A 16,694-nucleotide genomic window follows, 5' to 3' on the forward strand; every position below is an offset into this window, starting at 1 on the left:
GCAAATGATCTCTTCATCTAGACATGATCCCAGCAAGATAAATGACACAACAGTTTTGTATGTGAGAATCGTTTAGGTTAGTAACAAACATGTAAGTTTCCCCAGTGATTCATTTCATACTTTAATGTCTTAGTTACTTAAACAAAGTAAAACAAATCTTCATGTTGGAGGAGGTTAGTTTGGAACCCCAGGGTAGCTGTGTAGTTTATAGATAGTTATATAGATAATGACAGAAATTCCTCCAATCTCTTATACACTAACCCTACCTTTAATCACTGAAACTGAAACAGTCTTTTCTCAGGGATCTCCATTCATATCCAATTCTCCAGGGAAACATTCCCACAAAGATCAAATACCTTGAAGAAATATTATTTCCTCAACATTAAGCATGGTTTTAAGATTTATAAATATTCCTTTGATGGGAACCAGTGTCATGGAGCCGTGTGCCTGGACTTCCACGTCTTGTACTATCATAGTTACTGCCTCCGTTTTCTTTGAATGTGTTACGTTCGCTGAAGTAAACAGAGGATTTTGAGAATTTTGAAGTCCTCTAGCTGTCAGTTTCCAGCTAAAGCAGATGATCTCTCAAAGGAAAGCAGGAGAATTCCTGTGGATAAGAGTGTAACTGAATGCCAGAGCCTTCTGAGATGGCCCTGGGAGGCCCAGAGTGCAGATGTAGTCCACTCTATGAGGGCTGCATAACTCGGTCAGGGAGGTGCTCAACCTAGTGCCTTTTCTGTACCACGATATTACCCTAGTTGATGATTATAGCCCATGCAAAATATTCAACAGGTTATGCAGGGATTTTCAGTGACACTGCATACCACATAACATCATCTAGTATGTCTAAACCTGTAACACCTATTTTAAGACTGAGGAGAGATTAGGGTGATCTGGGGAATGGTTGTTTGTTTCTTTGTCTCGTTCCTGAAACCTGCATTTTATCTTTGATTTTCCCAGCCAACAGTAGTAATACTACCCTGGAGATCTCCAGTACCCTCATGAGGTTGTCGGTCCCTGTGCGGGGCCTCACTCCACACTGTTACCATAAGTTTCTGTGGAATTTTAGACTACATGATATTCAGTTATTCATTGAAGAAAAATACTTTTAGTTTTTCTTCTCTGCTTAATTCTACTGACAAAAAGAGTTTAAGCTTGATCGTTAGAAGAATATGTTTTATATTTTCTGCCAACAACACAATTTACCTCCAGAAGAAGAATTCCCTTATACTAACTACATTGCGAGTTAAAACTCAGTATGCCTCTATACTATTCAACCACATCTCAAGGGCCTCTGAGGCTCCAATGGCTTTTTTAAAAAATTGATTTTACATGTAGAGAAATTTTAGGTTTATGGCTAAATTGAGCAGAAAATACAGAATTCCCATACACCCATTGCCCCTGACACGCAGAGCCACCCCCACTCTTATCAACCAGAGTAGTACATCTGTTACAACCAGTAGGCCAACTATAAAACATCATTATCACTCAAAGCCCAGAGTTTACATTTGGATTCACTCTCAACATTGACATGCTGAGGGTTTTGACAAACATTATAGTATACAGAATAGTTTTACTACCTTAAAAATCCTCTATACTCTACCTGTTCATCCCTCCCTCCCTTTAATCCCTGGAAACTGCTGGTATTTTTACTGTTTCCATAGTTTTACCTTTTCAGAATGTCGTATACTTGGAAATATATGGTAGTCAGCCTTCTCAGATTGGCTCCTTTCACTTAGTAATATGCACTGAAGTTTCCTCCATGTCTTTACATGGCTTGATAGCTCATTTCTTTATATCATTGAGTAATATTCCATGATCTGGATGTACCAGTTATTTACCCATTCACCTACTGAAGGATGCCTTGATTGCTTACAAGTTTTGGCGATTATGAATAAAGCTGCCATAAACATCCACGTGCATGTTTTTGTATTGACGTAAGTTTTCAATTTGCTTGTGTAAAAATACCAAGGAGCACCATTACTAGATCATGTGATAAAAATGTGTTTAGTTTTGTAGAAAACTGCCAAACTTTCTTCCAAAGTGGTTGTACCATTCTGCATTCCTCTGGAAGTTTTTTAGCACTTGGGAACTGTACATACAAAAGTACCACCAGTATTGTCTCTGGGGTATCAAGATCAGGTGCCAACAGTATGTCCACTGTGTGACATCCTTAGGGATGCTGAATTTCCAACCATATGGAAGACTACTATGTAGAATATACTCTCTGACTGTCGTTACTGGCCAGTGCCAGGGTCTAGAGGTTTGGTGGGCCCTTTTGAGGTGATAATAACTATTAATATTAATCTCCTAACTTTCAGCTTTAATTTTCCCATTCATCCCCATCACTTCCTTCTTCCTCAGCTCTCCCCTATGCCAATTAATTAAGACCCCATTCTAGCTTATATCTACATATCCCAATTATATTAACCTGAAGCAGAAAACCTAAGTGTATGAAGAGGTTGCCAGCTAACTCCTATTTTTGTCTACTGAGAAGTGTATAGGCTGAAGATGCTACTGTAGTAACCCACCTCCCACCTTAGAAATGTAGCAAGCAATTTGGGTCTTTCAATGAATAAAATTGAAATGATACCTTTAACTCATCTACCATTAGTTTTACAAATAACAATACTGTTACTCTATTAAAATCTGCCTCATTTTGCCTTTAGTTCTTCTAAGAATTAGGTTCTGAAGTTTCAAACTTTGCTTTGAACTTACTCTTTCAGACTTTTCTTGTTTCCATTTAAGTGGCTTTGTATCTAGATTGCCCTCTCCACTGGCTTTAATCGTCAGGTTAAACATCTTGTAAGATGGTTTTGACACAGCTTTCTCTCTAATGTTGTACCTCAGCAATTCTGACTTTAGCTCAGAATACCACAGTTACAGACAAGTGATTTTTCAGTTACTGAGTCTAAAATGTGGTATTTTTCTTCCAGCTTGGATATTCCTGGCATATACTTATATAGCAAAGGTCTTAACACTCTCGCTGTGCTGAGCTTCTCAGTCCTTCATTAACGTATGAGCCCCAGAATCATTTCCATTAAGCATATTTTTGGATTTCAGTGTTGCATTTTGGGTTTTCCTTCCTGTATTTAATTTAGTGACTACTGGTGTGGAGGAGTCTTCTGAACTTGGAAAACAACAAAAACAGTTTTAAAAAATTAATTAAATCTTGATTGCTAATGGACATGAAAAAGGCAATCTTATATGGATAATTAAAATCAATAAACAAAATATCATTTTTTAAAATTCAAATTCCTTTATTTCTGTGAACTTTAAAAAAGTATATAGTATGTATGTTTTAGTTTTATCTCTGTTCTTTCCTATTAGGCAGATTCAACAGAGAAGGACCTCAATCAGAAGAATATAATCATGGATATCTAACAGGGCCATGGGAAGTACCCAGATTTGTGAGGTCGATGGCAGAAAGAGGAAGAAAGGACAGTCCCTGGTAGGTAAAATAAAAATGATGAAAGAGAATGGGAGATTTTTAGCCTCATTTCCAAATATTCCCATGGGTTTGGGATGTACTCATTTAAGGGAATATAGAGAACAGGTTTTGATTTAGAGGGCTTCCTGAAAGGCCACAATTATGCATGCTTTATTGTATTTTGATTACTTCTGGTGTAGGCAGGGAGGGGGGAGCCTTTAGGAACATTCAGGAATATAAAAGCAGGACCAGTGCAGGTTGGAAGGCCGTGTACAGGAAAGTGACATGGGGGAAGCAGTTAACAACTGAGAATTGAGGTCTCTTACCTTCATAGAAATCATAATTTGCCTCTGTTAATTTATTCTTTCGCTAAACATAATATATACTGAATAATGTCCTAAATATTGTGAGTGATACAAAAATGAATGATCAGTCTTTAGTCTTATGGAACTACTAGCACTATACTTTAGCGATAATACATGTATATTAAAAGTGCAATGCAGAGTAGAGTATTGAGAAATGCTTTAGAGGGGGAACAAAAAAACTCCAAAAACTTTTGAATGGAGAGTAATTTTATCTGGAATAATAAAAGTATTCTTGGTAGAAGTGATATTTGGGTTAGACCTTCTAGAGCAAAGAGAACATTGCATGACCAGAGAGGAGAATGTACTCAGGATATAAAGTGTAACATTCAGAGTTATGGACACTGAACACAAGAAAAACAAAAAGTCTGTTGGTTGTTAGCAGATTGTAAAAGGTATCTAAATCCATGGTGATATGGATTTAGACTCTGTCAGGGAAAGAGAAAATCAGTGATGATTTGAGTGAGTGGGAATAATGTTATTGAATAGCATCATAACTGAGCTGCAATTTGCTAAATGGACAGAGTAGGGAGAAACTGAAGGTGGGAAGAGCAGTGGGGGTAGGTGAGATAATAATAATATGATGTTAATAATTGTGGATTATTATTCTAGAAAGTGCTATAGGCACTGCAGGTCATGGCCTGCTAGGTTTTAAAATTAACTTACTTTGTGGGGTAAACATTAAAAAATTTGAAATAGAGGGGCACCTGGGTTGCTCAGTCAGGCAAGTCCGACTCTTGATTTTGGTTCAGGTCATGATCTCATGGTTTCATGACTTCAAGCCCCACGCTGGGCTCTGCACTGGCAGTGTGGAGACTGCTTGGGATTCTCTGTCTCCTCTCTCTCTACCCCTCCCCCATTTGTGCTGTCTCTGTCTCTCTCAAAATAAATAAACTTTAAACTAAAGTAAAATAAAATGTTGGGCACTTGGGTGGCTCAGTTGGTTGAGCATCCGACTTTGGCTCAGGTCATGATCTCACAGTTTATGAATTTGAACCCCATATGGGGCTTGCTGCTGTCAGCCTGTCAGGGTAGAGCCTGCTTCAGATCCTCTGTCCCCCTCTCTCTGCCCCTTCCCCACTTGAGCTCTCTCGAAAATAAACAAATATTTTAAAAAATAAAATAAATGTTAAATGTTCATACCCTTTAAAAAATTGAAATAGAATAGAAAATATTGGATTTTATTGCACTAAGGCAACTACTATTTTATGAAACTTCTGTGTCAATTTTTAATATATATGTATGTATGTATTTATGGAGCTGTGATGTGAAATATATTTTCTACTGTGGATTGTGGTCAAGATAGAGAGACTATACAAGAGGCTGTATTTATAAAATTCTGTCTTTATGGTAATGGTTAATGGGGCTCCACAAATATAGTCTAGGCAGGGGTATGAGAGAAATCCTTCAAGCACATTGTGTATAGGGGAGCTCAGTCTGTATTTGAAATAGCCACTGACATATTCTGCTATTTCTTTTAGAAACATGATAGTGAATGTTCAGTTTGATCAGGAGACCATAATTTTTGAATACTCAATGTCATAATTTTGAGGTATCTCTTAGTTTCTAACGTGACCAAATGCCTTCAGAACAGCAGTTCTCAACAGGGAACACTTTTCTCCTTTGGGGACATTTGTCAACATGTGGAGACATTTTTGGTTATCACAATTTGGGAGGAAGGAGTGTGTTGTAGGCATCTAGTTGACAGAGGCCAGGGGAGCTGCTAAGTATTCCGTGCACAGGACAGCCCCTCACAATAAAGAATGAACTGGGCCAAAACGTCAAAAGTGCCAAGGTTGAGAAATTCTGCTTCAGAATCACTCAAACTAGTTATTTAAAAGAAATGCAATTTGTAAGAGCAGTTGAAAGATTCATGCTAAGATTTGGCCTAACACAGATTCAATGATATTATTTGTAGAATGCTCTGATCATTATTTATTATTAAATTTAAAATGATATAACAACATTTGCTTATTTGTAAGCCAGAATGATATGCTGCCCAAAACAGTTTAGCAATACAAAGTTTGTAACTCTAATATCATTTCTTGAATCTTAACATCGAAAGTCAGAATTATATACTACTACCATAATATTGACTAACGTATAAGCCTATGTATGTTTTTACATATGAAGAAGCAACTTTATCTTGAAGTGAGTTCAGAGAATTGGCAGTCAGCTGCCCAAGTGAATCATATCATTTAAAACTTTTACATTTAGGTCTATGACCCATCTTGAGTTAATTTTGTGAAAGGTGTAAGGTCTGCATCAAGATTCATTTTTGGTTTGTGGATGTCTTGTTGTTCCAGTGCCATTTGTTGAAAAGACTATTCTTTCTCCACTGAACTGCGTTTGCTCTTTTGTCGAAGATCAGTTGGTGTTATATATATATGACTCTACTTCTGGGCTCTCTATTCTGTTGAATTGATTTATCTATTCTTTTACCAAAAACCTGCACACAATGTTTATAGCAGCTTAGTCATAATTGCCAAAACTTGAAAGCAACAGAGATGTCCTTCAATAGGTGAATGGATAAACAAATTGTGTGGTACATCCATACAATGGTATATCATTCAGCAATAATGAGCTATCAAGCCACAAAAAGACACATAGGAACATAAATGCATACATTAAGTGAAAAATAAGAGTTCTAATTTAAAATAGATTCAATAGAAGTCACTGAAATTCTTATAGATCTGATTATTCCAATAAATATATGTGATCATAAAGAGACTTTGTAAGGAAAAGGGCATGTGAAATTGGTACCTCAGTTCTAGGCCCACTGGGTGTACAAACTACCTACAGGTTTACCATGTCATTGATATTTCCTGGCTTCAGTTATCTGAACCATAGGTGTGTTGGCCTGAATGACTCACAGTCTTCTTCAACCTTTAAAATTCTCTGAGTCTAGTTTATGGATTTGTGTGTGTGTGTGTGTGTGTGTGTGTGTGTGTGTGTGTGTGTGAATAAATTGTTAGTCTGTTTTAGATTATTGTAGGATAAGTTTCATGCCTTATCAATAGCCCATGGGGAGACATTATTATAAAGTAACTCAACTTTTCCATGGTTTGGCTTATATTTGGACTTATATTTGACTTATAGTTATAGAATATAAATTATATTTATATGAATAAATGACAGTCTCTGCCCACAAGCCTGATATTCCGCTGACCTTGTCAGGGAGTCAGTTTCCACAAAGCCTTCATTTAATTGTACCATGAAATACCCAAGCCTGACTCTCCTAATGTCTTCATGAGACACTTAGGGGCTTTTTTCAGATTACTTTGTTTATGTGTTCTGTGCAGTAGGTCCTTGAAATTTACATTTCATTTTTTTTTTTAACTAGTGTTTCATGGTTGCAATAGTTAGGCTACCGCCACAAGCCCTAGGAGATAATTAGCTGCATCAATTCAAAGATATAAATGTTTCTTTCTATGTAGAAAGACAAACTCATTGATTCTTCAACATATTAGGGAATTCTCGTTTTTCTAGGCATTTAACCTTACAGTAATGTAAAGAACTACCTCCTAGAGGTTCAAACATGTAAATGCATCTATGAAACGTCAAATTTTTGTGCCATTGTTTTGGAATGACTCATGAAGTTACCATCACCTTCCCCCCAGGTTTTGTAACAAAGATACATTTGTGACTAGCTAATTATTATGTGCACTCATTTATTAATCAGGCTTTCTTTGGATATATCTAAGGGTGGGGATATTTCTCTTTTTTTCTGTATGTGTGTGTGTGTGTGTGTGTGTGTGTGTTAAAAAAATCACCAAAAATAGGGAGGTTTCATAGTAAAAATGGTTAGAAGATCTCCGGCCTGATTTTTTATCACCATATTTTGTTTCCTAGATATAACTTTTTTTCGAGGATCCTTCTAAAGGGTTTATAAGTAGAAAATGTATTAAATAAAAAAATCTCTTTGGAAAACTTGGAATAATAAAGAAACATAAAAAAGTATTTGTGAGCTCAGGAGAAATGATTAGAAATTATATAACGTTTCCCTGAATTCTTTAAGAGATTAAAAGGTTTCTCACTTAAGGAGACACCCTTGACAAAGATGTTCCAAAAATCCAGATTATTTTCAAAAATTTGCATTACACCTCTTTTATATTCCAATTTGCATGATGTAAAGAGTTGAGTATCTCTGCTGTATTCTTCCAGCCAGGATAAATTGACCCACTACTTTACAAATTTATAAGGATTTAAATCCCTTATAAATTGACTATGGGTTGATTAAAGTGATTTTAAAATAAATCACGTCATTTAATTTCACTTCATTGTACTGTATTTACTAAACATTTAAATTCTCAACACGTATAGCTTGCTTAAAGCTGTCAACATTTAACTTTTATAGAGAATTAGAGGCCTGTTTTTGAAGTGATCCAGTTTCGGTAATAAGCCACTTCTGTGTAGACTCCAGGTTTGTTCTTTTGACCACAGTTATCTCCCCAGCTCACGATTCCAATGAGATACCAGGTGTCTTTAAAATCCTTTATAACTAAGGGTCCCCCAGAATCACCCTGAAAATAAAAGAGAGAAATAAAATTACCTAAATATAGAACTTATTACTTAAAATATTCTGATGAAGCACATATTTTATTACAGACAGCATATTTATTGATTACCAATTACAGAACAATTAATTGAAACATGGATTTCAAAAGTTATAAAAGCTTTAAAGTTCAATTTCCACATTTTAATTTTTTCAGATTTATAGACATGTAATTGACAAATATAATTGTATATAGTTAAAATGTACAATGTGATATTTAACATACATATATACATAATTTGTGAAATGATTACCACAATCAGTTTTATTAACACATCTATCATTTCACATAGTTACTGTGTGTGTGTGTGTGTATGTGTGTGTGTGTGTGTGTGTGTGTGTAGAATGCCTAAGGTCTACTGGCAAATTTCAAATACACAACACAGAAAGTCTAGTTGGTGTTGGTTTTCTCCTGGCTCAAAGCAGGGTTCTTGGATCTCTGTTTTATCAGACAGACTAACCCCCTCATCATGCACCTCAGTTATAATTGCTGTATTCATGTCTTGGACCCTGTCCTTGAGTCTTTTCTCAATAACTTTCCCAGTTTTTCTGTGTCTAGAGCTTTGTTTTACTACTCACTTGCGCAGTCATGGAGCAGGAATTTTACCTCTGCTTCCCAATCTAGTGAAATCTCCTTATGACCACCTCCTTCCTGAGGCATATCACGAATCTCACCACTTGCCTAGATTCTCATATCCTGTCTGCTCCTGGACTCCTGTCACCACCTTCCCCTTCTCCATCATGGCTTGGACCTCTCTGTGCATTCTCTGAATTCTAGCTGCCTCTCTCCTCTTTCTCAGCAACTGAGGCTGGATATGTACCCGATTCCGCTCTTGCCCAGCCTATATGCTACAAAACTCCCTGTTCCTTTTCTGACAGAGGTTTACATGTGTAATTTATGGGACTCAGGGCAGAGCTTTCTGCCACCTGACATCAAAACAACTTCCATTATTTCATCATGTACAATCATCTCCTTGAAGTTTTCAAGAATCTCATGTTATAAAGCAAGTACCTACAGGAAGAAACATACTTTATACCTTCATCAGAAAACGTACATACAGGATAGCTATTAGACAGCAGAGGAAGGCACTGGAAAGGGCACCAGGCCTAATCCACCTTCTCACTCAGTGTTAACTGCCTCTCGCCCTCTCATTCTCCTTATGCTGAGAGCCAACAGATTACTTAGAATTCCCTCAAATATGAATTATAATTTCATACCTTCATTATTTTTGCTATGCTCTATGTATATAAAAATAATAGTATTTTCTTGTTGTATAACTTCTAAGTGCCATTTATGCTTCAGGCCTCATTTAAGTGTGATTTCTCTGATATTTGCTGCAAAATTGTTCCCTTCACACTAAAGATATTTGCTCTCCATTATATCATTTAAAACATCTCATCATAGCTCATTGTTCATGATGATTTCCTTTCTAGATGAGACCCCTTTAAGAAAAGGGACTTTGCTGTATGAACCTTTGGACTTCTGGTATTAAGAAAATTTAATTTGGTTGGTTAGTTTGTTTGATAGCTTTAAAGAAACTCTGCTTATATAATTTTGCTTAATAAAACATCCAAAAATGTTTGTGTTGTGAAATATGCATTTAGAAATTCCTGAACTGACAAAATATCTATATTGGTACAAACATAAAGAACATTGAATATTTCTTGGAAGAGATAAAAAATATTTTGAGTTAATGATATCAAAATAATTTCTACCTACCCTGCAGGCATCATAAATTCCTTCCAGATATCCAGCACAAAACATTCCAAATTTTATATCATGGCCATATATGTGTGGTTGTTTGCACACATCATCACTTATGATTTTCAGTCTGGCTTCTCGAAGATTATTTTGGGATTCCCCTTAAGGGAAAACAAAGTAATTTTAGTGTTTACAATCAACGTCCTTAGCTAGAAAGAAGTGAGTGGACTTTTTTCCTAATCGAACCTATTTCATATTGAAGCTGTCAATACAAAATGAAGTTAATATAAGCAGTTTCTAGAGAATAAATCTGTCTTTAAAATCTGGCACATTTAAATGATAATTATTGCCCTTATCATATTTTTGTAAATACCTATAGTTGTAAGAAAAACATTTGTGTCTTTTTCTGGAAAACCTTTGTACATTTACTTTATTTTTATTATTTTATTTCATCTTTTTTTAATGTTTATTTATTATTGAGAGACAGAGAGAGACAGAGCATGAGCAGAGAGGGGCAGAAGCAGAGGGAGACACAGAATCCAAAGCAGGCTCCAGGCTTTGCGCTGTCAGCACAGAGCCGGATGAGGGGCTCGAACTCACGAACTGCAGGATCATGACCTGAGCTGAAGTCGGATGCCTAACTGACTGAGCCACCCAGGCACCCCTATTTTATTTTATCTTAATTCTAGTATAGTTAACACAGTGTTATGTTAGTTTTAGGTGCACAATTTAGTGATTCACCTCTTCCATGCATCACCCAGTGCTCGTCACAAGTGCATTTCTTAATCCCCATTGCCTATTTTATCTATCGCCTCTCCCACTTCTCTCTGGTAACCATCAGTTAAGAGTCTGTTTCTTGGTCTGTTTCTTTCTTTTTTCTTTTGCTCCTTTGTTTGTGTGTGTCTTACTTAAATCCCACATATGAGTGAAATCATATGGTGTTTGTCTTTCTCTGACAGAATTATTTGGCTTAGCATCATACTTTTTTCTTTAAACCAATCCATTTATATATATAGGTAGGAAAGCACTCATTTTTAAAAATACAGTTTGTATTTGTGGATTCTGGATTGTTTCTAGAAACTTGTCAGGTTTAGATAGCTTCCTCCCTTGGCTTGATAAAATAACTAAAATACTGTGTACATTTATTTTATCATTTACATTTTATGAAGAACTTTTATATATGTAATGACATTTAAAGTCAATGATTTAATTTTCTAATGTATTACAAGTTTGGGACTCCAGAGTATAAACTAGATCCTGAGTTGTAGAAACCAATGTTATGACAGGAAGATAACTGCCTCTGGTGGAAACAAAGAATATCACAAGCATTCGGGGATTCTTTATATCAAACCACATACTGGTCAGGAAACTGACATGTGGTAGACAGAATCTACAATGATTTCCAAGATTCCTATGTGATCTCCTCCCCTGCTTCGGCCTCCAACTGTGGATGGGATCTGTGAATATAATGGATGTCATTCTCATGATTAGGTTATGTTACATGGCACAGGTAAGGGAATTCTCCGGATGTAATCAGTTTGACATTGAGTTCATCAAAAGGGAGATTATCCAAGGTGGGCCTGACCTAATGAGGTGAACCCCATTTTCAAAAGGGTTTAGGCCTTCCCTGAGTTCAGAGACTTTTTCCTAATGGTTTTGAAGAAGCAAGCTGCTATGAGTTCTATAGCTGCAAGAAACTGTATTCCATAGCAACCAGTGACCTTGAAAGAGAACCCAGAGCTGCAGATGGAGACCACAACTCCAGTGGACACCTTGATTGCTGTTTTGTGATACCTTGAAAAGAGGACCTAGCTAAGCTGTGTCTGAAATTCTGACCCATGGAAACTGTGAAATAATAAATGCTTGCTGTTTGAAGCTGTTAAATTTGTGGTAATTTGTTACACAGCAATGGGAAACTAATAGACATACCAATTTTAGTAGAATACCAGTTCAGGATTTATTTCTGGAGAGGTGATTACTGAAGTGTTTAAAAAGTGCTTAAGTTATTCTGTTCTTTGAATGAACTGGTGTTTTGTCTTTTTTTTTTTTTCCTACGACATTGTCAGTTAAAAAAATTCATGTCCAGTGTCAGGAATGGTAAAGTAAAATTGACAATCTACATATTGTACCTAACAATATAAATTTATAACTTTTTCAGAAAACTGGTTGGCAAAATTTATAAAAAATACAGCACATAAATTCCAGGCATCCCTGAACTATTTCTCAACTATTGTGGGAATGCTTAATGATGTTTCTCAGAAAGTATTGTTTTTTAAAAGAGTCAGCCTTTTATTTCACTAATTTTCTCTATTTTTTCTTAATTTTGACTTTATTCATTTATACCTATTATTATTTCCTTCCTTTTGCTTGTTTTAGGCTTATTTTGCTCTTTATTTCTGATTTAAGTAAGAACTTAGATTATTGATTTGAGAATTTTCTTCTTTTCTAATGCCTTCAGTTGCTATAAATTTACCTCTCTGCATTGTTTTAGCTACATCCTGCGCATATTGATGTTGTTTTCTTTTTCATTTTCAGTCTTTTGTATACTTAAAATTTTCTTTAAGACTTCCTCTGTAACCTATGTATTATTTAGAAGGGTATTGTTTAATTTCTAAGCAGTTAGAGATTTTTCTGTTCTCTTTCTGCTAATGGTTTCTAGTTTGCTTTCATTATGATCAGACAGATACTGTGTATGATTTCAGTTCTTTAAAGTTGTTGAAGATTGTATTATGGAGCTAGATATGATCTACTTTTGGTCAGTATTGGTGAATATTTTATGGATGCTTGAAAAAAATGGGTTCAGCTTTAGGTTCTATACGTGCCATTTAGATTCCATTGCTACTCAAAAAGTATTACAGCAGGTATACTTCTGCCAACCTCAAACTCCAGGCCAGAACTGATTCTTCCCACCAAACCAAAGGGAAAATGAAATGCCCCTCCCATCATCATGAAGCAGGGAGTGTAAATTCTACATTATAAGAAAACCCGTCAGAGAGAGTGCAGACATAGAGGTGTTATGCTTACAGCTCTACTCAGCTGCCCTGGGATTAGTAAGATATGAATAATTTCTGTGATTGCTAATATGGCTGTAAAGAAAGCCATACATATCTCAGTTTGTATAATAGAAATGAAACCATATGAGACACCTGGAAAAAATCTAGAGACCATCAAGACTATTCTTGGGTACATTAGTGAAAGATATTCCTAGTTCCTTAGTGGAGACTAAGAATTAACGGTTTATTCTTTAGGGTTTTAATATATAAAGGAATTGTACAGAGCTCTGTGAATGGATTTTGTCATTCCCAGAAAAGCTTTTCTTTATCTTCTTATGCCCAGAGTTAAGGAAACTCTCTTGCTGTTGTTATATGTAAGTACCTAGACCAGATTTTACAATCCAGAGTGTATCTGACTGTGCCAAAAAAGCATTCAAAAAGAAAATCATTTTTACTTATTAGAAGTGTAAGGTAGTATATCAAGTTAAATCAGTTTAGAGAGAGCCATGGAAGCTTTGTTATCAGAGACGATCTCTAAATTAGCCTCTGTAATTCTGAAGCAGATTTGGCTGTAATTGGACATTGTAGCTGAGAAACAGAAAAACTTGTGAAGTGACCCAGGAAAGTGAAAATGAGTAGTGGAGCAAACCAAGGGGATAAATAGATTAAAAAGGTAGAGGGGGGCTCACAGAGATGAGGCATAAAGGGAGGGAGCGTCGGAGGGAAAGTGGGCATGAAGATGAAAACACATCTGATGCACACCTGGCATTGCATAGACAACAGCACATAGAAATAGACTCTAGTGTTGCTGAGGGAACATTCACTTCTTTTATGTCTTCCTTGAAGCCTACCCCTTTGGAGCTGCCTCTCCCTATTCTATGTGAGTCTGACCAGGCTGTCTATCACACACCTTCCTTTCTTGGTATAGGCACAGGAGAGAGTACCTGAGTTAGTGAGTCAACCCAAGTGCCCTGGACACAAACGGGGCCAAAGGAAACCTTTTCAGGGATTAATGTAGATTCTGGCAAAGAAAAGGACATGTTCTTCCCTCTGCATCTATTAGAGGAACATGATGTAAACCTTGATGTTGTTGGCCACCTTTGACACTATGTGGAACTAGAATCCCTCCATATGAAGGCAATCTAGGGGAAAACAGCCAGAAATGGGAAGATTCAGAGATTCAGCATTTAATGACATGCAAACTCCTGAATCCAGCTATGTCTAAAACAAGACTCATCTCCTCTGTCTTGATTTCCAAATCACAAGGGCCGAATTTGCCATTTTATTATTATTTTTGCTTTAGTTAGTTTGAGTTGAGTTTCTGTCACTGACAAAGTAAGAGCTCTAATCCAATCAAGCTGTGTGGAAATGGCTGGCAGGATATATTAATGGAGATTAGATTAAATCACACTGTCCTAAATTGGATTTAGAGCTCTGTGTCCTTTCTGAGATACCTACCACCGTAGAAAAGTGCTCCAAATCCTGTGATATAAACAGTTGAATTGGGTTGGAAGGATGCAGAGGCTTCTGGCAAACAAACCCGGCGGATGTCATTAGTAAAGGTGACCTTGGGAGAGAACTGTACAACAGCAATGTCGTACTCTCTTGCTGGGGAGTGATATCTCTCATGGACAATAATTCTTCTGATATTTCTTTTCATTAATGGAGGGTTGATTGTTGTTCCAAAGCTAACAGTCCATTGATGTGGATTTGCATTACTGGAAAAGGTTAGAAATGCATATAAACTGTACATATAAACTGCAGCACTATAATAACTGCATGAAGGCTAATAAAACTCCATCTTAAAAATATTTGGTTGTAGTGATAGTTTCCTTTGACCTTTAAATATAGACTATTGCTATTTTGAAAGATAAACTATATACAAACAGCATCTTAGAGCTGAAATCCAAATAAGAATTATTGAGTTCTAGAACTGTAAAGCATATAAGCTATCATTCATTTATCTCTTCAGCAAATATTTGTTGAAATTCTGTATGCTAAGTCTTATTTGAAGTGCTGGGATTGAAGTGGTGAACCAGACAGAAAAGGTCCCTGCTGGTGGCAGTATTCAATTCCAGTGAAGGAAAAAGAACAAAATGAATTAACAGATAAATAAATCCAAGTAGTGATAAGGGCTGTGAATAAAATAAAATAGGGTAGTGGAATAGAGTACAGGGGGGTAGTTAGATAATTCTCTTTTGAGAATAGGATGTTTAGGCTGAGACATGGTTTATGAGGAATTAGCTGTGAGAAGGCAGGGAGACAAATTTCCAGACAAACTTCCCAAGGCTTACATCAGATGGGCTGCAGTTCGAGACCCAAGGGAAGAGTGGTGGGGCATGAGGCTGGCGAGGTAGGCAGGAACCAGATTTTAGAGTGTCTTATAGGTCATGAATAGTGTGTTTAGATTTTATTCAAGTGATATGGGAATTCACTGGATGATTTTAAGACAAGAGTAATGTAGTCTCATTTACATTAAAAAAAATCACGTAAGTTCTTTCTGGAGAATAGATTGTTGGAAGGTAAGAGTGAATGAGGTAAAAGTTGTCAGAAGTAGGAGCGCCTGGATGCCTCAGTCAGTTAACCTTCTCACTTCAGCTCAGGTCATGATCTCACAGTTCTTGGGATCGAGCCCCACATTGGGCTCTGTGCTGAAAGCACAGAGCCTGCTTTGGATCCTCTTTCTCTAAAATAAATAAACATTTAAGAAAAAAATTTGTCAGAAGTCTTGTGAAAGATGACCAAGTATGGATGACTTCTAGCTTGTGAGCAACTTTTAGCTTGTGGGCTTGCACAACTGGCAGATCATGGTACATATGGAGATTGGAAAGGTCATTTAGTAATAAAAGATCATCTAGTAAAGCCTTTGTTTTATACATAAGGAAAATAAAACCTAGATAGGTTAAACTATTTGCCACGTATCATGTCTGCTTGCCTCTCTCTGCTCTTCTCTTTATTGGACATGGTCTCCCATCAAAATCTATTTATTAGTAGCAAGATTAGTATTCTTAACTAAGTACTTAACTAACACCGTCCATGAGGGATAAGCAGAAACAGATACTGCCCATATAGATACTTGTTCCTCAACCTAATTATTTCCTAATAGGTAGCTTTAGTCATAGAAAGAAGCATATAAACATATCATAGGGTTTAAGTCCAATTTGACAGCTGTAATTATGTTGGGATTATTATTTTTATCTTTACAGGAACTTAAATTTAAATTTTAAATCGTGTTTTTATACACAGTTTTGATGTGCAAAAATAATGAGAAAAGCTAAATAAAAATGGTTTGTGAACACAATTGTTCATTTGCATAAATATATTGACATTTTTGTTTATAAATAAATCTCTTGTGAATTTTATTTGTGCAAATCTGCTCCCTCACCTTAGTCATACCTAGATAAACTTAACATAAATCAAGTATTTCGAACTTGGAAGTGCAAAGGACAGACCTTGAATTGCATTTACTTAAATGGAAGTGATCATTTCAGAACTTTCAAACAAAACCCTGATACTTGTATTTGTTACATTGTGGACAGAAAACCTGAAAGAAACACCTGACATGAAAGATCCTAAGTGAAGATTACAAATAAACTTAAAAAAATTTTAAACTGGGCCCAAATAAAAAAAATGATAATGATAACGAGTATAA

At 36.1% G+C, this 16,694-nt stretch overlaps 1 protein-coding gene and 1 long non-coding RNA gene across 2 annotated transcripts in view; one reads left to right on the top strand and one right to left on the bottom strand.

Annotated features, from left to right (window-relative positions):
- LOC144616046 (uncharacterized) overlaps positions 1-16,694 on the top strand; it is a 218,160-nt gene that overhangs the window by 87,980 nt on the left and 113,486 nt on the right. The window contains exon 2 of the long non-coding RNA XR_013554915.2: positions 3,331-3,451. This is a non-coding gene — a long non-coding RNA (uncharacterized LOC144616046). The remainder of the gene's footprint in view (positions 1-3,330; positions 3,452-16,694) is intronic.
- Positions 8,063-16,694, bottom strand: part of TMPRSS11A (transmembrane serine protease 11A) — a 38,732-nt gene continuing 30,100 nt past the window's right edge. Inside the window, exons 6-8 of the mRNA XM_078445127.1 lie at positions 14,501-14,760; positions 10,068-10,210; positions 8,063-8,315 (exon numbers count right to left, since the gene is read on the bottom strand). Of these exons, the coding sequence (XP_078301253.1) occupies positions 8,154-8,315; positions 10,068-10,210; positions 14,501-14,760 (565 nt within the window). The 3' untranslated portion in view covers positions 8,063-8,153. The remainder of the gene's footprint in view (positions 8,316-10,067; positions 10,211-14,500; positions 14,761-16,694) is intronic.

The sequence above is a fragment of the Panthera onca genome, chromosome B1 (genome assembly GCF_046562875.1).
Source record: "Panthera onca isolate mPanOnc1 chromosome B1, mPanOnc1 haplotype 2, whole genome shotgun sequence".
NCBI classification, from domain to species: Eukaryota; Metazoa; Chordata; class Mammalia; order Carnivora; family Felidae; genus Panthera; species Panthera onca.